The 23,760-nt window shown below is 39.8% G+C and overlaps 1 protein-coding gene across 1 annotated transcript in view; it reads left to right on the forward strand.

Moving 5' to 3' along the window:
• DIAPH3 (diaphanous related formin 3) overlaps window positions 1-23,760 on the forward strand; it is a 561,965-nt gene that overhangs the window by 73,535 nt on the left and 464,670 nt on the right. The window contains 1 exon segment of the mRNA XM_070380219.1: window positions 2,358-2,462. Coding sequence (XP_070236320.1) covers window positions 2,358-2,462 — 105 coding nt within the window.

Here is a 23,760-nt window from a genome sequence, read left to right on the forward strand (position 1 = left end):
TTAGGTAATTATGATTTTCCCTCTCTGTTTGTGCATCTCTCAGTGGGAGACAGGATAATTCCTTGTGCAGGACTAGTCCATGTGTCGCAGGATGTCTAGCATACCTTTCCCCTGTAAATACTGGTAGCATCACCTCAGTCACCATGACAACTGAAATGCCCTGAGACATTTCCAAAACGCTTCCTAAGTAGTGTTAAGGCCTGTTGAAAATCACTGGCTTAGAGAGAAAATAAGAAAATAAATAATTATTCACATAATAGGATGTTTCTAACCTGAACAGCCAAGAGTGACATTACTAATTACTACCTTTTATTGGAATTTCAAATGCAACAACTTCTAAGATCTGAAATTTTATGTCAAGGTGAAATGAAGGGAATTTTGACTTTTAAGTGCTTCAGAGGTTTGGTAGCCAAAACCTGAGTCAGCTAAAGGCATAAACTGTAGCGTCTGAATTGTAGCAGCCTTATAAAACTTAGAAAAAAATTTAGCTTTCAGCCTCCCTAGGTGATCCAAAGCCCTGATTTTTATGGGCCCAGTTCTGAGTGTATATGGAGTTTATATACATTCAAATGTCTTAGCATTGCACACAAATGACCCAAGGCTAAGATCAGAAGGAAGTCCATTTGAACTGCTCTTTCCTTCAGCCACTTTTGTCTTACCTCAGCCTCCCTTCCTTTGTCAGAATAACCTTTTCCTTAAGCAGATTAATTGATAGATTCTGGTTGCATTTCATATCTTTATCTGGATATTCATGACTTGTATTTTTTAGTCACAGTTAGACCTATAGCTGGATCTAGGTTACATAAACCCTTATTTTGAATGGTGCTGTTAAGAAATGTTAGGTTTTTAGGTGGTACCTCTTTTCATGAGAGCAACTTTTATGTGATTTAGAATATTCAATAAATTAATTAATGTATGTTTTTGATAGGGATAGGTTTCCTGGATATCTCAAACAGTAAATAAATAATCTGTCAGCAATGTGGGAGACCTGGGTTTGATCACTGAGTCAGGAAGATCCTTTGGAGAAGGGAATGGCAACCCACTGCAGTATTCTTCCCTGGAGAATTCCATGGACAGAGGAGCCTGGTAGGCTACAGTCCATAGGGCTGCAGAGTTGGGCACAAGTGAGCACTTAACACTTCATTTCTTTGCTGGGTAAAGAAGTGACAGTTCAAACTGTAAAATTCTTTGCCTTTTGTTGGGATCAGTATTAGGTATTTGGTACATGTGGGAAACAGATGGGGAAACAGTGTCAGACTTTGTTTTTGGGGGCTCCAAAATCACTGCAGATGGTGACTGCAGCCATGAAATTAAAAGACGCTTACTCCTTGGAAGGAAAGTTATGACCAACCTAGATAGCATATTCAAAAGCAGAGACATTACTTTGCCAACAAAGGCCCGTCTGGTCAAGGCTATGGTTTTTCCTGTGGTCATGTATGGATGTGAGAGTTGGACTGTGAAGAAGGCTGAGCGCCGAAGAATTGATGCTTTTAACTGTGGTGTTGGAGAAGACTCTTGAGAGTCCCTTGGACTGCAAGGAGATCCAACTGGTCCATTCTGAAGGCGATCAGCCCTGGGATTTCTTTGGAAGGAATGATGCTAAAGCTGAAACTCCAGTACTTTGTCCACCTCATGCGAAGAGTTGACTCATTGGAAAAGACTCTGATGCTGAGAGGGATTGGGGGCAGGAGGAGAAGGGGACAACAGAGGATGAGATGGCTGGATGGCATCACTGACTCGATGGACGTGAGTCTGAGTGAACTCTGGGAGTTGGTGATGGACAGGGAGGCCTGGCGTGCTGCGATTCATGGGGTCGCAAAGAGTCAGACACAACTGAGTGACTGAACTGAAATGAACTGAATTGATATGCTTGCAGCTTATCAGAACCTGGAAAGGGATTGGCTTATTTTTTACTTTTTACGATATGTGAAACGGTGCTTTCAGAATGGTGCAAGATGGCTTTAGGTGCAACTGTTGTAAAAAAAAAAAGCTTATATATTTTTATATAATATATATTTCACAAATATGTATAAATTGTGACTCCTAATATATTTATGGGAGGCAGAAATCTTCAACTGTCTAATTATCTATAATGATGTCAGTGTAATTTTACTAGCCTGTTGTGAATTTTAAGTTTTTCTGGTAAGTATTTTACCTGCTGAAATGATCTAGAATACTCTTCTCTGTATCTCAAAGTTTCTTTCTTTCTTTTTTCCTCCAGGCAGAGCTACATGGAAATCATTCCAAAACAATTACTGCTGCTTTAGTCACAAATTATTGATTTTCTGTTCATTGTGTATGTAGAATTGCTGCTCTACTTAGATTCTAAAACAAGGCTTTTTAATTGTGTTTTCCAGGAAGATATGAATTTAAATGAAGATAAAAAGGCACCATTGCGGGAAAAGGACTTCAGTATCAAAAAAGAAATGGTGATGCAGTACATTAATACTGCTTCCAAGACAGTAAGTAAAGCTGTCAAGTTGAGAAATACTGCTGAAACATGTCGTAGTACAGCGAACAATGCATGTGTCTAATGGAGCACCTAAGTTTGCGGGCAGCTGTAGTCAGAGAGCTTTTAAATGTATAATTAAAGGTACAAGTATTATAGTAAGTTTGTTTAATTTACAAGTATTTCTTACCTTGTGGCTTTTAAACTTTTATTTTTTAGCCATTCACAGTGTTAAGAAACACTGTGGTTGCTTGATCTGCTCACTTTAGGTCATCTCTCCTTGTTAGTGAATTAAGATGGGTATTGATCTCTCATGTCACTTATAAATTAGGATAATATTTGTATTTTAGAAAAGTGAGACTGATTTGACTCTAACTACCTAACTCAGAATGCATAATCGTGGCTTAGAGGCATATGTTTAATGTGAGTTTCCCTGTGGATAAAATTAGCTTGTAACAAATTGTAAATGTAGACACTGAGAGGAGCCTTACGTCTCCACATGGCTGCTGCTTTTCTAGGGAAACATGAAGTATGTGGGTGGAAGTAATGACTAAATGTCTGAGAAACACGACTGGCACATAGAATTTATTTCATGGAACAACAAATGAGCTTGACCAGTCATAGAATTGTGACTAAATGGATTGGATGAAAAATATACAGTGGAAGCTAATGAGGAAGCAAGGCTCAGTAAAAAGACAATAGAGAATGCTTTTGGCTGAACATAAAATAGAACTGAACTGGAGAAAAATAACTAAACACACTGTTGTTTTCACGGGATACTTTAACCTATGGCCAGTTTACAAGAATATGAGTTATTTATACTGTGACTCCATTTATCTACTTAGGCCAGTCAGTGACTCAGGTATTTCTTTTGGAAGAAAGACTCAAGTGATGTTTAATTTTTAAGCATGTCTCATTTTTTGGCAGCCTGATGTTCAGATGTGGAATTCACTGAGTACTGTGTTTTTCCCAGCTCTTTCTATAGATGGGCCCTGCATCCTGCCACTGAAATTAGCAGTGGGGCTTTAGACTGTGTTTTAGACTGACTATCTTCTGTTTGATCTTGGACATCTAATTTTGTCTTTTTGATCCTCAGTCTCCTTCTACATAAGATGGAGCTAATACTAACTTCACCATATGCTTGTTGTCAGAATTAAATTAACTGTGATTAGAACATAACAGATTTTTAACTGGTTGGTTGCCTCTTGTGGTAGCAGAGGTTGTAGTAGCAGTTGTTTACTTTTTATTTTTCTTTGTGATTTATTATTCTTACTGTTGAAATCATTATACTGCAAAACACAATTAAAAATATAAGTAAATGTATCTTAGTAAAATACAAGTTTCTCATTAGTCTGCATTTCTAAGACATTCACTAAACATAAAGTGTCTGTACGTAAGGCACTACTTAAGGGCCTAGTGATTGAGCGCCAGAATAGTGTGTCATTGTGTTGTATGGAGCAACATGGGACACACATGACAGAAACACACAAGCATGTCATGGGAGGTCAAATGTGACGTGGGGGGAAAGCAGGGGGAGTGGGGATGGTGTAACTGGTTTCTGTAGAGTCATCGGGCAGAGTCTCCTGTTGCTGCTTTTGCTGCTGCTAAGTTGCTTCAGTCGTGTCCGACCCTGTGCTACCCCAGAGATGGCAGCCCACCAGGCTCCCCCGACCCTGGGATTCTCCAGGCAAGAACACTGGAGTGGGTTGCCATTTCTTTCTCCAATGCATGAAAGTGAAAAGTGAAAGTGAAGTCGCTCAGTCGTGTCCGAGTCCTAGCGACCCCAGGGAGTGCAGCCTACCAGGCTCTGTCCATGGGATTTTCCGGGCAGGAGTACTGGAGTGGGGTGCCATTACCTTCTCCAGAGTCTCCTGTTAGAGAATTTTAAATCCAACAAGCATGAATTCACTTAATATAATTACAGGAGATAATACATTAGTTAGAACTGGTTTAGAAAACCTTGGCATAGTAGTGCAGTTTAATTCTGGGATTTCAGATAAACTTTTTAATAGAACAGAACATTCTGAACTTCTACACAGTGGATCTGTTTCAGTTCACATTCACTGATTTTAAACTTTAATCCTCTAATTATTTTGGACTCCCCGAATTAGATAATTAGATTATCAGAATTGAAATAGATTAACTATCTGAAGTATGAGTAAAGCTTTTAATTGGTGTGTGAAGGGTCATGACTCTCCTAGAAGGGTTCTGAATAATTTGGCAAATGGTTAACATTGTAGAGAGTTCAAGCTGACCAGTCATCTACTTTTGCTGTGGAAGTAAAAACACATTCATTAAGTATAGGATGTGGACTTTGTTATGCCAGTATATTTAGGTTAATGAGTACTGAAAAAATTTCTCTGAGAAAGGCAATGAGTTCATAGATAGGTTGTTCTAGGGAGAATGTGGCAAGTTTGTGTCAGATGTTACCATTTTAGCCTTAGAATCTGCTTTGAGATTCTCTTTTGTGGGTAAGCATTAATATTCTTTTTTGGAAGACAGTATATTGATGATTTGATAACACTTTAGCAATGTTAACCCTTAAATTAGCCCTGAAGTAGATCAGCTTGACTTTAAAATAGGGGGGAGGGGAACACTAAAAAAAGCCATCAATCAAACTAGATTGTTTTCAAGATCTTACAAGTTTTGGTTTAGGTGGCTGAATACTACAACTGAATTTCTTCAGTTAGGAAATATTATTAAAATGTACTAAGCAAATGTCATATTTAGAAGCTAAAAATGCCATACTCACATGTTTCTAACTTCCTAGGGCCTTTTGGCCTGTGCAGTCTGATGGCTGGCTCTGGTGAGGCTTCCGAGAATGCTCTCCCTGGACCAGAGTGGGCAGGCTGCCTTTCCTGCTGGTCGTGGTTGGGCTGGGTATGCGGTGCTCGGCAACTGACGCCCTGGAGCTGCTGCTCTGCCTCGGTGCAGGCCTGTGCCAGACTGTGCTGTGACGTGAGGTGGTGTCTGCTGTTATTTAAGCTGCCTGGAGCTGGGTTTTGCTTTGCTGCTGTAAACATCCTGTAGGCCATCCAGGTGTCCTTTTGGGTATGTGGAGTGTCTCTTTAATTCCCTCTGGAAATTTCTCTTTCTAACCAAGTCAGTTCAGTTCAGTTGCTCAGTCGTGTCCGACTCCTTGCGGCCCCATGAACTGCAGCACACCAGGCCTCCCTGTCCATTACCACCTCCCGGAGTTCACTCACACTCAAGTCCATCGAGTCAGTGATGCCATCCAGCCATCTCATCCTCTGTCGTCCCCTTTTCCTCCTGCCCCCAATCCCTCCCAGCTTCAGAGTCTTTTCCAATGAGTCAACTCTTCTCATGAGGCGGTCAAAGTATTGGAATTTCAGCTTTAGCATCATTCCTTCCAAAGAACACCCAGGACTGATCGCCTTGCTATCCAAAGAAGTATCTAAAAGATCTTTGGAGTCACTGCAAGGCTTGGTGGCCATTTCTTGGTAAATGACTTGCTTTAGATGATTAGCAGCAAGTTTGTTGGAAAATTGGAGAAGGAAATGGCAACCTACTCCAGTATTCTTGCCTGGAGAATCCCATAGACAGAGGAGCCTGGCAGGCTACAGTCCATGGGTCACAAGAGTCGGACATGACTTAGTGACTAAACCTATTGGAAAATGCATGCATGCATCCTTAGTCGCTTCAGTCATATCCAACTCTTTGCAACACTATGGACTGTAGCCCTCCAGGCTCCTATGTCCATGGGATTCTCCAAGCAAGAATACTGGAGTGGGTTGCCATATTCTCCAAGGGATCTTCCTGACTCAGGGATTGAACCCATGTCTCTTATGTCTCCCTCATTGGCAGGAAAGTTCTTTACCACTCGCACCATCTGGGAATTACTGGAGAACACTTCTTTCAAAAAGACAGTGGCACTAGTGGTAAAGAATCCGCCTGCCAATACAGGAGATGGAAGAGATGCGGGTTCAATCCCTGGGTCAGGAAGATCCCTTGGTGTAGGAAATGGCAACCCGCTCCAGTACTCTTGCCTGGAAAATTCCATGGACAGAGGAGCCTGGTTGGCTACAATCCATAAATCTCAAAGAGTAATTAAAATAAATAAATTTACATATAAAAAAAGTGTTGGACACGACTGAGCACACATCACTTGCCATTTCCTACTCCATGGAATCTTCCTGACTCGGGGATCGAACTGGCATCTCCTGTTTGTTTGTCTTCTGCGTTGCAGATGGATTTTTTACTGCTGAGCCACTGGGAAGCCCAGCCTGTTGCAGAGGATTAGTAAAAATCTCTTTCCCATCTGTTGAGAAGAAAGAATTTGCTGTTCCACTTTTAGGCTTTTTCAGGGTAATTTGTGGTGATTCAAAATGGAGACAACCTGAGAGGCCAAAACCTGTATCTTAGAAAGTGAAAGCAAACCCTGTGGAAGAAGAAGACGGTCAGAGCTGTGAGAGGGAGTGAGGAGAGGAGTCATCCTGGCCAGGAGAGAAGGGACGGGCCGGAGGGGCGTCTGGTGTGGGGAAGAGGGGGGAATCGGGGGTCTGGAGAGAAGGGATGGGGCAGAGGGGCATCTGGTGTGGGGATGAGGGGGAAATTGGGGGTCTGGAGAGAAGGGACAGGGTGGAGGGGCGTCTGGTGCCCTGGGGACGTGGGGTTTCAGGGGAGAGAGGGAGAGACATTTGAAGGGTTTGGAAAGACATTGTGTTTTACCCTATATAGTGAAACACCTTTATTATGTCTTTAAGAACCACTGTGTCTCTAAGAAGGACCATTCATCTTCTTTTTCTTTTTCCCTAATTTATTTTTATATACTGAGATGATGACACTGTCCAGGCAAGTTCACTTCTATACAGACTACAGCCAGACACCTGTCAGCATATAGTCTTTTTTGGTTGTAGATATAATGCTTTAAAGATCTTTCTTCAAAATGTATACTTCTAGTTCCTGAGGATTGTGCTAGCTTGGAATCAAAAGTTTTTACAGGCTCCCCAGCCCGTGCCTCCCTCCCCCTGCCCTCCCATCCATATGTCTTTGGAATCTGTCCCTGCTACAGGTAACAAGCTCATTTTAGGTGGGCTTCATGAAAAGACCCAATCTCACATTTCTAAAGTGCCTAATGAAAGCATCCATCCTTCATTCCCTGTTTGTGTCTTGATTTTTCCTATTTGATTTCTTTATCCAAGGAATGAAGCATAAACCCTCTTTTATAAATGCGCCTGGAAGTTTACTAGCTTCCTTTGACTTTGTTTCTAGTTTTTTTCTTTCCTAGGTTATCAGGTCGAGTGGAATCAAGTGGCTTCAAGTGTTCCTCTGTTAGAGAAGTTTGGATGGCATTTAACTTTACTCTTTGAATTCTTTCTTAAATATTATTTCTTCTTTAGTCTTCTTTAGTAAGAAATATAAATGGCAACTATTAAGAACATAATTTTAAAAGATACATAGAAGACTCAAACAAAATTTTTTCAAAAAGTGTGATGAAATGACTGAGCGTATATTGAGTTCTTAAATGTAGGATTATAGACTTTCATATATGTATATATATATACATACATGTATGTATGTATATAGGTGAGTATATGTAGTGTTCAAAAGTCTTTTTGAAAGGTATTAGCACTTGTTATAGCTCAGTAGGACGTGGTATTCTCAAACACGGAGGACGTGGTTTTCTGCATTATCAGCCTTCTAGGCATATTTTGACCAGGAAAGAACCACTTTGAGGAAATATTAGTTGTATGCTCATTTGTATGTGTGCTTTTTCTCTAGGTAGAAAATCTTAGACTTGATTTGTTAATATTTAATATCAGTGATGGTATTTTCATACCTTTTAATATGCATTTTATTTTTTAGAGTTCAGTTTCATATGTTAATTTTGGAAACATAGTCAGATATAGGTCAATCAAGTTGTTGTCTCTGTTTTATTTCCTCACTTTTTGTCATTATGGTTATTTAAACATAGAAACTTAGATGAATCATAATTAGTTACACATTCTTGGTAGAGTTAGCATGGGTTTTTCTGGCTTATATTTCAGGTTTTGGATTTGATCAAAGCACCCCTGTAACATAAAAGCTTGGTTAAGGGTGTGCTGGTACTTGGTGTTAGACACTTATCATCAGTGCTCTTGGGATACTTTGCCTGTTTGTCTCCAGGTCTTGAAGAGAGAAAATTTCAGAGCCTCAGAGCAATGGACCAATTTCTTGTTGAGAGTATTTCCTAATCTATCTGGCATTTTCATTTTCATTTGTGCCTTTATAGGGCAGGTTTTTGGAGAAGGCAATGGCACCCCTCTCCAGTACTTTTGCCTAGAATATTCCACGGACGGAGGAGCCTAGTGGGCTGCAGTCCATGGGGTTTCGAAGAGTCGGACACGACTGAGCGACTTCACTTTCACCTTTCACTTTCATGCACTGGAGAAGGAAATGGCAACCCACTCCAGTGTTCTTGCCTGGAGAATCCCAGGGATGGGGAAGCCTGGTGGGCTGCCATCTATGGGGTTGCACAGAGTTGGACACGACTGAAACGACTTAGCAGCAGGGCAGGTTTTATTTATGTACAACTAAAATTATCTTTCAACAGCTCAAATTCATCCAGCTTTCTTATGAGTTGTTCTGAGCAGCACCAGTGGTATATTGTATTCTCTGTTGTTACCGTATTGCGTTTTTGTTTAGGCAGGAGATGAATATAAAGGTGACGGTGATCTTTTCTTTTTTAATAGGAAGAAATTATATTGGATTCAAACTAGAATCGTATATTTTTGGTTTTTTTAAAATCTTACTGTTAGTTAAGACATTTTTTCTTTTATTATAGCACTTTAAAAAAGATTCATCAGATACAGAAACACTGTTAGTTATTGGTAAAATTGACTAGAATTTTAGAGCCTGACAGGGTCAGTGGTGCTTTTACCGGTAAACAGTTGTGGCATTAGAGGTCATCTGAGATTGTTTTCATCTTGCTTATTGAGTTGTTGTTTGATCTATGATATTTTGCTGTGTTTGTGATTACTTTTTAGATTTTATGAATATAATTAATCTTATGTCTGATAACTGCAAAAGGAGTGAAAACTTTGCAAGTGCCAGAAAGAAGAGGCCTGTGATTATGATGTAGATGAAAGGGAAGAGCAGGTATTTGTATGGAATGGACCTTCTGAAAGCAGGAACGGTTCTAAAGAATAAGTGAAAAATTGAGAAAAATGCTGTGTATGTATGATTGTTTTTCAGTGAATGAAAGGGAAAAGTATGTCAGTGGAAATAACAAACAATCTATAATAAAGAATAGAAAAGAATTTTATTTGAGGAACAGTGGTGTTCAACCTTGATATATCCATTAGAGTCATTTGGGAGCTTTAAAAATCTTGATGTCTGGGTTCTGTCATTTTCAATTAAGTCAGGTGGGACCCAGGGATCAGTGTTTAGTAATGCTCTCCTGGTGATTCCAGAGTACAGTCAAGGGTGAGAACTACTGGACTGGACAGGGTGAACCTTGTCACTAGGTGCCTTCATGTAACCTTAGTTCAGCCAAAGACTAGAAGTTAATAGGATTGAAAGGCTGAGCATGGTGAACATTTACTCATGAAGCCGTTATTAAGCAACTGTGGGTTCTGGGCTAGTTTGCCTGTGTGTAAGTGAAAATGAATGTTCAAAGGCATGCTGTAACTACAAAGAAATTCTCTGACACTTGGCCTCTTGTGAAAAATCATCAAAGTAGGGGAAGGTTATCTACTATAACAGATGGAAGAACTTGGTCTTTTTTTGGAAAAGGATGCCCAGCAAGGAGGGAGAGGGTGTACCTGGTTTTCAAGTTTCAGTGGTGCCAATAAATTTAAACTCCTCTTAATTTTGGTTTGTATTAATACTTAATAGACATACTTTCAGTTCTTACTTACTCCTAAAGAGAGTAAATCCTATCCATGCTTAAAAGTGGGTTGACCATCTTGTGTACAGAAGGCATTCCTTCCCAATTTCGTGCTTCCCTGATACACTACCATTTCCTCACTGGTACAGTATTCTGTCCCTGGGTTTCTGTGAGGTATGAAATTGTCCAAAAGTAAATTCAGACAATCTTTTTGTCTGCATGCATGTGTGCTAAGTTGCTGCAGTTGTGTCTGACTCTTTGCGACCCCATGGTCTATAGACTGCCAGGCTCCTCTGTCCATGGGGTGGTCCAGGCACGAATACTGGAGTGGGTTGTCATTTCCTCTTCCAGGGGATCTTCCTCACCCAGGGGTTGAATCCACATCTCTTATGCCTCCTGTATTGGCAGGCAGGTTCTTTACCACTAGAGCCACCAGGGAAGGTTTTGTCTATTCCTTGTATACAATTGCTGTTAAACTAGTTTTTTTTTTTTTTTGGTAGCCTTTGGGAAAGCTGTATTGCATTGATCAGTGAGTTAAAAATAATTTTGCTGTTTTTGTTTGTTTTTGTTAAGGATAGTTTTGTTATTCTCTTTCATATGGTGGAGATCTTTTAATTTACTCAGGTGGTCTTTTACTTATATTAGGTCTGAAATTATCTTAGAGCATTTCAACATTTTTCAAATGAAGTATGTGAGAACCTCCAGATAGTAACTAGGACCAGAAACTAGGGTTTCTGATTTTCTAAACCTTTTTATTGTAAAGTAAAACACAGTTATAGAAAATACTAATAAATATGTAGCTTAATGATTTATAAGAATATCATGATATCAATAAACAGAACCTTGGCAGCCATCTTAGAAACTCCATCATAAACCCTGTCAAACTTTGCTTTTTTATCCTTAAATCACTACCTTGAATTTTATGGGAATTATTTCCTTGATTTTCTTTAATTTTATCACTGAAAATTGTATTACCAGATACCATTTGTTGTTGCTTATGTTTTGATATTTGGAATATCTTAAAGATATTTTAAAATATTTTAAATATTCAAGTTCCTCTCCTTCCCTTTATTTTATCTGAGGCAGTCTGGATTTTACTGATTGCATCCTTGTGATGACATTAATGTTTCTCTTTCTCTTTCTTTTTTATTTCCTGCAAAATGGCAGCTAGTTCAGAGGCTAGATCAGACTCAGGTTTGATCCCTTTGGTAGGACCATAGGAGTATGTTCTGTATCAGAGGTTACTTTATATATACTTTATAGTTCTGTAATTTTGATTTCTGTAATTTTGATTTCATTTATTAGTTGGAATATATTTATAAAGAGGCATTTTCTCTCAAATACTGATTACCGTGTGATATAGGAAATTTAGGATAAATCCTTGATTCTTTTTGCCAGTTTTCAAGATACTGAATTGGTTCCCTATCATCCTATAAAAAAGGTGATCCTTTATTTTTGGTATTATTAATGAAGCTCAAATTTTCCCATCTTCAACCAGTGGGATCTTGTCTAGCTGGCCTCTAGTCATTTTGAGGTGACCCTGCTGTTCTACATAGTTTCATTTCTATCTGGTGGGATAAGATGACCTGCACTCCCCTCTTTTCCCACACTAGACCTGGAATCGGTCATTTCTTTTGGTGGGAAATAATACTTCAAGAACAGTCTGGTTGTCAATGATACTTATTGCTAGTGGGTTAATTACGGTTTGTAGGCCTTTTCAGTGGAGAGATAGCAAAGGAAAAAAATAAATGTGTATGTGTTTAAAAGTTTTTTCTTTTACATTTACTGTCCACATCTCCAACTGTTTTTGTTGTTATACTATATTTACATGGAGTGTATAGCCATTACATTTTATATTCTTTTAGCCTTTACTATTAGATTGGTACAAAAGGAACAGTGGTTTTGGACCCTGAATTTTAAATCATTATAACTAGGCTCAAACACATCTCTATTAATCAAAATAGGAACCATTACAATCAACACATTTTTTGCCAAAAAGGAATAAGTGTTTAGTTCTAGCAAAAAAAAATCCATGTTGTGGAATTCAGTGACCTCCTGGAAACCATTTTCTGCTTCTGCTGCTTGTGGAAGCGTTTTCCCTGCAAACAGTTGTTGCGATGCTTGAAGAGGTAGCCGACGGGCGAGAGGTCAGGTGAGTACAGTGGATGAGGCAGAACCTCGTAACCCGAGCGCTGGTTGGTTGTGTCACATGCGGGCACACGTTGTCGTGGAAGAGAACTGGGCCCTCTCTGGTGACCAGTGTTGGCTGCAGGTGTTGCAGTTTTCAGTGCGTCTCTTTGATTTGCTGAGCATACTTCTCAGATGTGATGGTTGCGCTGGAATTCAGAAAGCTGTAGTGGGTCAGACTGGCAGCGGACCACCAAACAGTGACCGTGACCTTTTTTGGTTCAAATTTGGCTTTGGGAAGTGCTTTGGAGCTTCTTTTCAGTCCAGCCACTGAGCTGGTTGTCTCCGGTTGTCGTATAAAATCCACCTTTTGTTGCATGTCACAATCTCATTGAGAAATGTTTTGTTGTTGCATAGAATAAGAGAACATGACACTTCAGAACAACAGTTTTTTTTTTTTTTTGATATTTGCTCAGCTCTTGAGAAATCCACTTATCAAGCTTTTTCACCTTTCAATTGGCTTCAAAGGCCGAATGACCATTGGTCAGCATTGAGTTCTGTGGCAACTTCTTGTGTGACTGTAGAGGATCAACTTCAGTGATTTCTCTCAGTTGGTTGTTGTCAATTCCAGTGGCTGACTACTCTGCCCCTCATCGTCAAGGCTATCATCTCCTTCACAAAACTTCTTGAACCACCGCCCACAATGTACATTCATTAGTAATATCTAGGCCAGATGTGTTGTTGATTATTGTGAACTGTCTCTGCTGTTTTATGACCCATTTTGAAATTGAATAAGAAAATTGCTGAATTCGCTTTTCCCGACCCAGGGATCGAACCCAGGTTTCCCGCATTGTAGACAGACACTTTACCGTCTGAGCTACCAGGGAAGTCATATAATTTCCATAGTCTAAAATAAATACATGAAGAAGAACTAAAGAGCCTTTTGATGAAAGTGAAAGAGGAGAGTGAAAAAGTTGGCTTAAAGCTCAACATTCAGAAAACTAAGATCATGGCATCCAGTCCCATCATTTTATGGCAAATAGATGGGGAAACAGTGGAAACAGTGGCTGACTTTATTTTTCTGGGCTCCAAAATCACTGCAGACGGTGATTGCAGCCATTAAATTAAAAGACGCTTACTCCTTGGAAGGAAAGTTATGACCAACCTAGACAGCATATTAAAAAGCAGAGACATTACTTGGCCAACAAAGCTCCATCTACTCAAAGCTATGGTTTTTCCAGTAGTTATGTATGGATGTAAGAGTTTCTGATCACCGAAGAATTGATGCTTTTGAACTGTGGTGTTGGAGAAGACTCTCGAGAGTCCCTTGGACTGCAAGGAAATCCAACCAGTCCATCCTAAAGGAAATCAGTCCTGAATATTCATTGGAAGGACTGATACTGAAGCTGAAACTCCAATTCTTTGGCCACCTGATGCGAAGAACTGACTCATTTGAAAAGACCCTGGAGCTGGGAAAGATTAAAGGTGGAAGGAGAAGGGGACAACAGAGATGAGATGGTTGGATGCATCACCAAGTTGATGGAAATGAGTTTGAGCAAGCTCCGGCAGTTGGTGATGGTCAGGGAAGCCTGGCATGATGCAGTCCATGGAATTACAAAGAGTTGGACACGACTGAGTGACTGAACTGAATTGAAAATAAATATAAACTATATAGCAAATAATAAGTCATTAGCAAAAAAACATAGAGTGAGAAATGTGCATTAAAATGATGTATACCTACATTTATTTAAGAATGTATTCTAATATCAAATGACAAAGTTCAACAGTGCAAAACCACACTTAGTTTTGCATCCACCTAATAATTCTGCTTTCTGTGTTTGTCTCATTTATTTTTAACATGTATATATTCATCTCTCTTAGTTCATTTTGAAATGGTGAGTTGCAGTTTGCCACGTTTCCGGTTGTGTTTTGTTGTCAGTAGGGTTGCTCAGCCCCGTGTTGGTCTCCCTCTCAGCACTCTCTCCACAGCGGGGATCCTGGAGGGAGCCCTGACCGCAGTGCTGGGACAGTGTCCTCACGGGGACACCGGCGACTCCAGGATCTGCAGATCTTCCTACCTCTGACCTGCACCCAGAGCTGGGGTGGGCCACACCCCTCCTGGTTCCAGCTGCTGTTCTCACGCTGTTTAAGAATAGCTCTGGGCTGTTTCTGATATGTTTTCACATCTTCAGATGTCTTGTTGCTTTCTCTGCTTCTTTACATCAGACCATGATGCTGTGAAGATTTTGTGACTGTTAAGTGGTTTCTCTCCAAATGATTGGATTTTGAGGATCATGGAGATACCTTATTGCTCAGTATTGTTAGGTTTTGCTGTTTAGTTGTTTTGTTTGTTTTTCTGTGGAGATCCAAAAACTATACTGTTGCTGTCACCTACCCAGATCCTCTAGTCTTCTGATTTTTGAGTCTCGTGTTCTTTTCCTTATTTTTGGTCAGTTTATGTCTTTGGTTAAAAACTGTTTCTGAATTGTTAGTATTCTTCCTCTTGCTTGCCCCACCCAGTCTTGACTTTCAGGGGAGAAAATGGTATATTAATGCATAACATTTTCCTATGTAATGTCAACTGATAGCACAAGGTTTTGCTGCTTGTTTCATTCATAAACTGTCATCAAACCTTTTAATGGTTCATGACCTACAAGTATAATTAAATAAAGCACTAACTTTAGTCTTAATTTCTATATTATATTTGTGCAGTGCTATCATGTAATATAATTTAAATAAGTTATGCAGAATGCATTGTGATTTATATCCCATTGATCATTGGGAAATTCAGACTGCCCTTCAATACTCTACCCCACCCTGGAAAAACAGGTCTCATCTGCTTGTGTGTGTCTATAAATTAGTGAGTGTGTTAAATCTATCTCAGCATGAAATCACTTCAAGTGCTGAAAGACTATCTTAAAGAATTTAAATTGATTGCAGATGTTGGTGCAATTAAGCAGGCCTGATGAGCTCAGAATCATGTTTCTCAGATTTGAATATGAATATATTTTAAAAATTATAGAGATGTACTCCATGTAAATGGAGTTCATAGGTATCTGAGAGTTTCTGTCACCTTGTGCTTTAAGATGGTTCAGCACCGTAAAAAGTGATGTGTGACCCCTTACGCGTATACCTGTATTACTTAAATGAAAATGTGTTACTCATCTTAAGGATGTGGTTCTGTATATCTCTAACCAACTAGAATTGACTTTGAATGAATATTTTCCCTCGTTATTTCATTTGCCTACTAATTAGTCTACTTTTGTGCCTATAATTCATTTGAAAATTAGTCTATAGGTAGAGCCCAGTGGCTTGTGGGATCTTAGTTGCTGAACCAAACCGAGGATTGAACTCGCACCCTTAAGTCCTAACCACTCAACTGCCAGGGAATTCCCTCTCCTTTAATTGCTTTGGCTTTAAACTGCTGAGATGTAAAAGAAAATTTTCTATTTATTATTTTAAAATATAACATACTGACTTGCAAATTAGAAAGTGAATTCTGAATGACTGTCTTAACAAGATTAGAGTGTACAGTGTGCTCATTTTCAATTTATTTCAGATTGATTTGTACACATTAAGTAATTAAACTCATCAGTTTTTGCAACACATTGTAAAATGTTATGGACATTAGGACTTTATTATGTATACTGTAGTAAAATAAATTACAAAAATGGTGAGTAATTATATTTAGAAACTATTTTTAAATACTAAGAAAATTACTGAAATAGTATAGTAACACTAGTGATTTGAAATAGGAACAAAGAATACCTTATACTTTTTCTGGATGGTGTGGATTAAAGCTCTGTTCTATAATATTTTATAAAAGCTTATTTTACTCATCACACAGAATGTACTTTGTCTTCAGAGGTTGAGAATTACTTTGTTATTTCTAGCTTTGTGATTCCAGAACATTCATTATACCTCTTAAAGACTTAGTTTACTGAACAATAAAATTTAGGAGTGTTTGTATGAGAATGATGGGATGAGACATAGGGCAATGATTAAAGTCTCATGTTATCTTTAAGTCTCTTGCTAAGTCATCTTACTGAAGTTTACAGTAAAGTATAAAATGGGACTGGGTGAATGCTGTAGATGAAGCATTCTTAAATCTGATTATACTGGAATAAAAAATTGAATACAAATTATTAAAACTGGTCATTGTTAAAAATACATAGTCTTTTTTTTTACATAGAAGATAAAATTATATATTCATCTGCTAGTACTGAATCTAGAGCCAAGCCCTTTGCTTTGAGTAGGAGTTTCTCCTACTTTTTTCTACATAAAGCATGAAGCATCATCCATGATCACCACTTGTGTATTTTAATTCAACCAAGAATTTATACTTGTAAAAACAGTCTAAGGTCAGCTTTACAAGATTTGTATGATTTTTATAGTGAGATCTTTTCAGTTATCTTGATCATCCTAATATAAAATTAATTTTTTTCAAAAGCAGGTCATCCTAATCTTGATTTTTCTAAGCATTAATTTGTCACAGAAGCAACCATTTTCATTTTCATATATTATTACATTAACAAGAACAAAATTATCATACTTCATAAACAGTCTGGGGTTTATTTTAAAAAATCAGCTCTTGGTGTTTACAGATTTCGATTCCTAGGAGTATGGCCTACAGCATACTTTGGGCTTTGATCACTCTGTGTTACACAGTTTGGTGGAAAGCCCGATACTGGATGTCTGTCTCTAGCATGTTAAAGAAGTCACACACTGGTGAACTTTATTTTTTTCTTTCCTTTCTCCAATGGGGTCAGAAAAACAGGAAGATACTGGCTCCTGCATCTGAGAAGCCTTGAGCTATGCTGGCTTCAGAGAGGCCTGGATCTGGATTCTCAAGTGACATAAGGACTGTGTCTTTTGTATCTCTTAGTACTATTTTGCCATGTCTTGTCTTTATTCATGTAGGTTCTTTCCATGCTGTATCTAGATGGTTTATAGAAGCTTAAGTTTCTGTATTTTAGGTTAGCAGACTCAAAATTTTTGATCACTTACCCTATCAATTAAAAGAAAAACAACTGATCATATGTGTGTGCAGTGCTGTGTACTATGCTCAGTCTCTCAGTTGTGTCCGACTCTTTGTGACCTTGTGGACTGTAGCCTTTCAGGCTCCTCTGTCCATGGGACTCTGTAGGCAAGAGTACTGGAAAGAAGAAAGTGTTAGTTGCTCAGTCGTGTCTAACTGTTTGTGACCCCCTGGACTGTAGCCTGCCTCTCTGTCCATGGGATTTCCTAGGCATGGATACTGGCTGCTGCTGCTGCTGCTGCTGCTGCTGCTGCTGCGTCACTTCAGTTGTGTCCGACTGTGTGCGACGCCATAGGTGGAAGCCCACCAGGCTCCTCCATCCCTGGGATTCTCTAGGAAAGAGTACTGGAGTGGGAGTGGGTTACCATTTCCTTTCCCCATGCATGCATGCTAAGTCGCTTCAGTTGTGCCTGACCCTGTGCGACCCTATGGACAGCAGCCCACCAGGCTCCTCTGTCCATGGGATTCTCTAGGCAAGAATACTGGAGTGGGTTGACATTCCCTTCTCCAGGGAATCTTCCCAACCCGGGGACTGAACCCATGACTCTTGCATCTCTGTATACCACTGAGCCACATGGGAAGCTCTTATGCTAATAAGCCAATAAATGTTTATTATAAACATATCCATTATATTAATACTTCATATATAAATTAATATATTAATGTTTTATCTGTAATATATAAATGAATTGAGGATATTAAAATATAAATCAAAGTACTAATAATTAATTAGACAATATTTTTGTCTTATTCACAAATTCTTTTTTTTTTTTTGTAGTTTTTCATCACACTTTAGGTATGTTAGATTCATGACAAACAGATAAATATCTCTTTTTCCCCTACTCATATATTTTTATACAACGTACAAATTACTGATGACTTGTTATTTTCAGTTCTAACTGTTGCTTCCTGACCTGCATACAAGTTTCTCAAGAGGCAGGTCAGGTGGTCTGGTATTCCCATCTCTTTCAGAATTTTCCACAGTTGATTGTGATCCACACCATCAAAGGCTTTGGCATAGTCAATAAAGCAGAAATAGATGCTTTTCTGGAACTCGCTTGCTTTTTCCATAATCCAGCGGATGTTGGAAATTTGATCTCTGGTTCCTCTGCCTTGTCTAAAACCAGCTTGAACATCAGGAAATTCACGGTTCACATATTGCTGAAGCCTGGCTTGGAGAATTTTGAGCATTACTTTACTAGCGTGTGAGATGAGTGCAATTGTGCTGTAGTTTGAGCATTCTTTGGCATTGCCTTTCTTTGGGATTGGAATGAAAACTGACGTTTTACAGTCCCGTGGCCACTGCTGAGTTTTCCAAACTTGCTGGCTTTTTGAGTGCAGCACTTTCACAGCATCGTCTTTCAGGATTTGGAATAGCTCAACTGGAATTCCTTTACCTCCACTAGCTTTGTTCATAGTGATGCTTTCTAAGGCCCACTTGACTTCACATTCCAGGATGTCTGGCTCTAGGTCAGTGATCACACCATCATGATTATCTGGGTCGTGAAGATCTTTTTTGTACAGTTCTTCTGTGTATTCTTGCCATCTCTTCTTAATATCTTCTGCTTATGTAGGTCCATACCATTTCTGTCCTTTATCGAGCCCATCTTTGCATGAAATGTTCCTTTGGTATCTCTGATTTTCTTGAAGAGATCCCTAGTCTTTCCCAGTCTGTTGTTTTCCTCTATTTCTTTGCATTGATCGCTGAAGAAGGCTTTCTTATCTCTTCTTGCTGTTCTTTGGAACTCTGCATTCAGATGTTTATGTCTTTCCTTTTCTCCTTTGCTTTTCGCTTCTCTTCTTTTCACAGCTATTTGTAAGGCCTTCCCAGAAAGGCATTTTGCTTTTTTGCATTTCTTTTCCATGGGGATGGTCTTGATCCCTGTCTCCTGTACAATGTCATGAACCTCATTCCATAGTTCATCAGGCACTCTAATCAGATCTAGGCCCTTAAATCTATTTCTCACTTCCACTGTATAATCATAAGGGATTTGATTTAGGTCATACATGAATGGTCTAGTGGTTTTCCCTACTTTCTTCAATTTCAGTCTGAATTTGGCAATAAGGAGTTCATGGTCTGAGCCACAGTCAGCTCCTGGTCTTGTTTTTGCTGACTGTATAGAGCTTGTCCATCTTCGGCTGCAAAGAATATAATAAGTCTGATTTCGGTGTTGACCATCTGGTGATGTCCATGTATAGAGTCGTCTCTTGTGTTGTTGGAAGAGGGTGTTTGTTATGACCAGTGTATTTGCTTGGCAAAACTCTATTAGTCTTTGCCCTGCTTCATTCTGTATTCCGAGGCCAAATTTGAGCAATTTGTATGCAGGTCAGGAAGCAACAGTTAGAACTGGACATGGAACAACAGACTGGTTCCAAATACGAAAAGGAGTACGTCAAGGTTGCATATTGTCACCCTGTTTATTTAACTTATATGCAGAGTACATCATGAGAAATGCTGGACTGGAAGAAACACAAGCTGTAATCAAGATTGCTGGGAGAAATATCAATAACCTCAGAGATGCAGCTGACAACACCCTTATGGCAGAAAGTGAAGAGGAACTAAAAAGCCTCTTGATGAAAGTGAAAGTGGAGAGTGAAAAAGTTGGCTTAAAGCTCAACATTCAGAAAACGAAGATCATGGCATCTGGTCCCATCACTTCATGGGAAATAGATGGGGAAGCAGTGGAAACAGTGTCAGACTTTATTTTTGGGGGCTCCAAAATCACTGCAGACGGTGACTGCAGCCATGAAATTAAAAGACGCTTACTCCTTGGAAGGAAAGTTATGACCAACCTAGGTAGCATATTCAAAAGCAGAGACATTACTTTGCCAACAAAGGTTCATCTAGTCAAGGCTATGGTTTTTCCAGTAGTCATGTATGGATGTGAGAGTTGGACTGTGAAGAAGGCTGAGCGCCAAAGAATTGACGCTTTTGAACTGTGGTGTTGGAGAAGACTCTTGAGAGTCCCTTGGACTGCAAGGAGATCCAACCAATCCATTCTGAAGGAGATCAGCCCTGGGATTTCTTTGGAAGGAATGATGCGGAAGCTGAAACTCCAGTACTTTGGCCATCTCATGTGAAGAGTTGACTCATTGGTAAAGACTCTGATGCTAGGAGGGATTGGGGGCAGGAGGAGAAGGGGACGACAGAGGATGAGATGGCTGGATGGCGTCACCGACTCGATGGATGTGAGTCTGAGTGAACTCCGGGAGTTGGTGATGGACAGGGAGGCCTGGCGTGCTGCGATTCATGGGGTCGCAAAGAGTCAGACATGACTGAGCGACTGATGTGATCTGATCTGTTATTTTTAAGAACTATACAGTTTTATGGGCTTGATACCTTTTTAAAAGTAAATTTTTAACTTATTTTTTACTAGTTTTCTTCTAAAAATTGTACTCTAACCCTCAATTTTAAATCCCCTTTTAACTTTAATTACCCATTATTTTTATCTTCTTAGGACAGAATCTGTCATACCCATTCAGGAATGTTCTGGGAGCACACACAAGCGTGCTGTAACCTTTGTTAATGGGGGAGAATTTTGTTCCTTGAAGTTGCTGTTGACTTCCATCTTGTCCACATCAACCCTTTCTGGTTCCTCTGTCTTTGTACCAGTAATTAGCTCCCATCCTCCACTTCAGTTCAGTTCAGTTCAGTTCAATCGCTCAGTCATGTCCGACTCTTTGCAACGTCATGAATCGCAGTACGCCAGGCCTCCCTGTCTATCACCATCTCCCGGAGTTCACTCAAACTCACGTACATCGAGTTGGTGATGCCATCCAGCCATCTCATGCTCTGTCATCCCCTTTTCCTCCTGCCCCCAATCCCTCCCAGCATCAGAGTTTTTTCCAATGAATCAACTCTTTGCATGAGGTGGCCAAAGTACTGGAGTTTCAGCTTTAGCATCATTCCTTCCAAAGAACACCCAGGGCTGATCTCCTTCAGAATGGACTGGTTGGATCTCCTTGCAGTCCAAGGGACTCTCAAGAGTCTTCTCCAACACCACAGTTCAAAAGCATCAGTTCTTCAGCACTCAGCTTTCTTCACAGTCCAACTCTCACATCCATACATGACCACTGGAAAAACCATAGCCTGGACTAGACGGACCTTTGTTGACAAGGTAATGTCTCTGGTTTTCAATATGCTATTTAGGTTGGTCATAACTTTTCTTCCAAGGAGTAAGCGTCTTTTAATTTCATGGCTGCAGTCACCGTCTGCAGTGATTTTGGAGCCCCCAAAAATAAAGTCTGACACTGTTTCCACTGCTTCCCCATCTATTTCCCATGAAGTGATGGGACCCGATGCCATGATCTTCGTTTTCTGAATGTTGAGCTTTAAGCCAACTTTTTCACTCTCCACTTTCACTTTCATCAAGAGGCTTTTTAGTTCCTCTTCACTTTCTGCCATAAGGGTGTTGTCAGCTGCATCTCTGAGGTTATTGATATTTCTCCCGGCAGTCTTGATTCCAGCTTGTGTTTCTTCCAGTCCAGCGTTTCTCATGATGTACTCTGCATATAAGTTAAATAAGCAGGGTGACAATATGCAACCTTGACGTACTCCTTTTCGTATTTGGAACCAGTCTGTTGTTCCATGTCCAGTTCTAACTGCTGCTTCCTGACCTGCATACAGGTTTCTCACGAGGCAGATCAGGTGGTCTGGTGTTCCTATCTCTTTCAGAATTTTCCACAGTTGATTGTGATCCACACAGTCAAAGGTTTGGCATAGTCAGTAAAGCAGAAGTAGATGTTTTTCTGGAACTCTCTTGCTTTTTCGATGATCCAGCGGATGTTGGCAATTGGTCTCTGGTTCCTCTGCCTTTCCTAAGACCAGCTTGAACATCAGGAAGTTCACGGTTCACGTATTGCTGAAGCCTTGCTTGGAGAATTTTCAGCATGACTTTACTAACGTGTGAGATGAGTGCAATTGTGCAGTAGTTTGAGCATTCTTTGGCATTGCCTTTCTTTGGGATTGGAATGAAAACTGACGTTTTACAGTCCTGTGGCCACTGCTCAGTTTTCCAAATTTGCTGGCATATTGAGTACAGCACTTTCACAGCATCCTCTTTTAGGATTTGAAATAGCTCCACTTAGCCACATTTATTAAAGATCTAATTTGTGCTGTTTTGATCTCAGCACTGCCACTCTCCTTGCTAATTTAGTTAGGTGTTAAACTTCCCAGGTGGCTTGGTGGTAGTCTTTCTGCTGGTGCAGGCGATGCAGGAGAAGTGAATTTGATCCCTGGATTGAGAAGATCTCCTTGAGGAGGAAGTGGCCACCCACTGCAGTATTCTTGCCTCGGACGTCCCATGGCAGAGGAGCCTGGCAGGCTTTAGTCCGTGGGGCCCCAGAGCATGGGGCACGACTGAGCACAAGCATGAATGAGCTTTCTCTTTGCTCATTGGTTAGTGTTTGAGGGTCCTGAGGAGGTACGTGTACCCGGGCCTTTTTGTATAGTACCTGGAGGAAAAAGAAAGACATGCGTCAAGGTCATGTGTCATCTGGACAACATAGATTCCTTTGTGACAGTATTATCTTTGTGAACTTATGACTGTCTACATGTGACAGATTTTGAAGCCTGACAAACTTGGATGTTCAACATTCTAAGATGTATGTATGTATTTTGTGGGCAGGTATACAATCTAATCTAATGTATTAAAATCCAAATATTATTTTAACATTACACAATCAGAAATACTATTATTGAGGAGAAAATTCTTGTATTGTCTTCTCTCTTTGTCAGCTGGTGTATATAAAATGTCACATGACAGGAAGTTGCTTACTTGGTTTGTTGGATGAGTCACTGTGAAGATATTGGGGTGTGTGCTATAGCATCATGTGCTTTCCCTGTCTTCACTGTCATCATACTTCATGTATGAATTACCTTAATTGAGTTAATGAAAAGTTAATGAGTTAATTCCTTGAGTTAATTGAGAAGCTCCATGTGGACAGGGAATTCCTAATGCAGCAGAAATGAGATCGTTGGCGCCCCTTTTCCGGGGGAGTGTCCGTGGAACTCTGAAGAACTTTGGGTCTCTGGATATGTGTGCAAGTAGCCCCGCAGACTGCCTCCTCATGTAGCATATACTCCCTACTGTTAGAGTACCCCCGAATTCCTGAGGTCATACTTTATACTGTAATTAAAATAAATTCATTTTATCTTGAGGTTACACTTGGTCTTGGTGCACATGTGTAAATTCTTGGGTCATTTTAATAGGAGCCTTATTATCTGTTATATTTTGATTTTTACTAATTCATCATCTGAAGTCAACTGTAATTTAAGGGATGAGGGCATTGTAACAGTTGGCAAAATGCACCTCCCTT

The sequence above is a fragment of the Bos mutus genome, chromosome 12, assembly GCF_027580195.1.
Source record: "Bos mutus isolate GX-2022 chromosome 12, NWIPB_WYAK_1.1, whole genome shotgun sequence".
Taxonomy (NCBI): Eukaryota; Metazoa; Chordata; class Mammalia; order Artiodactyla; family Bovidae; genus Bos; species Bos mutus.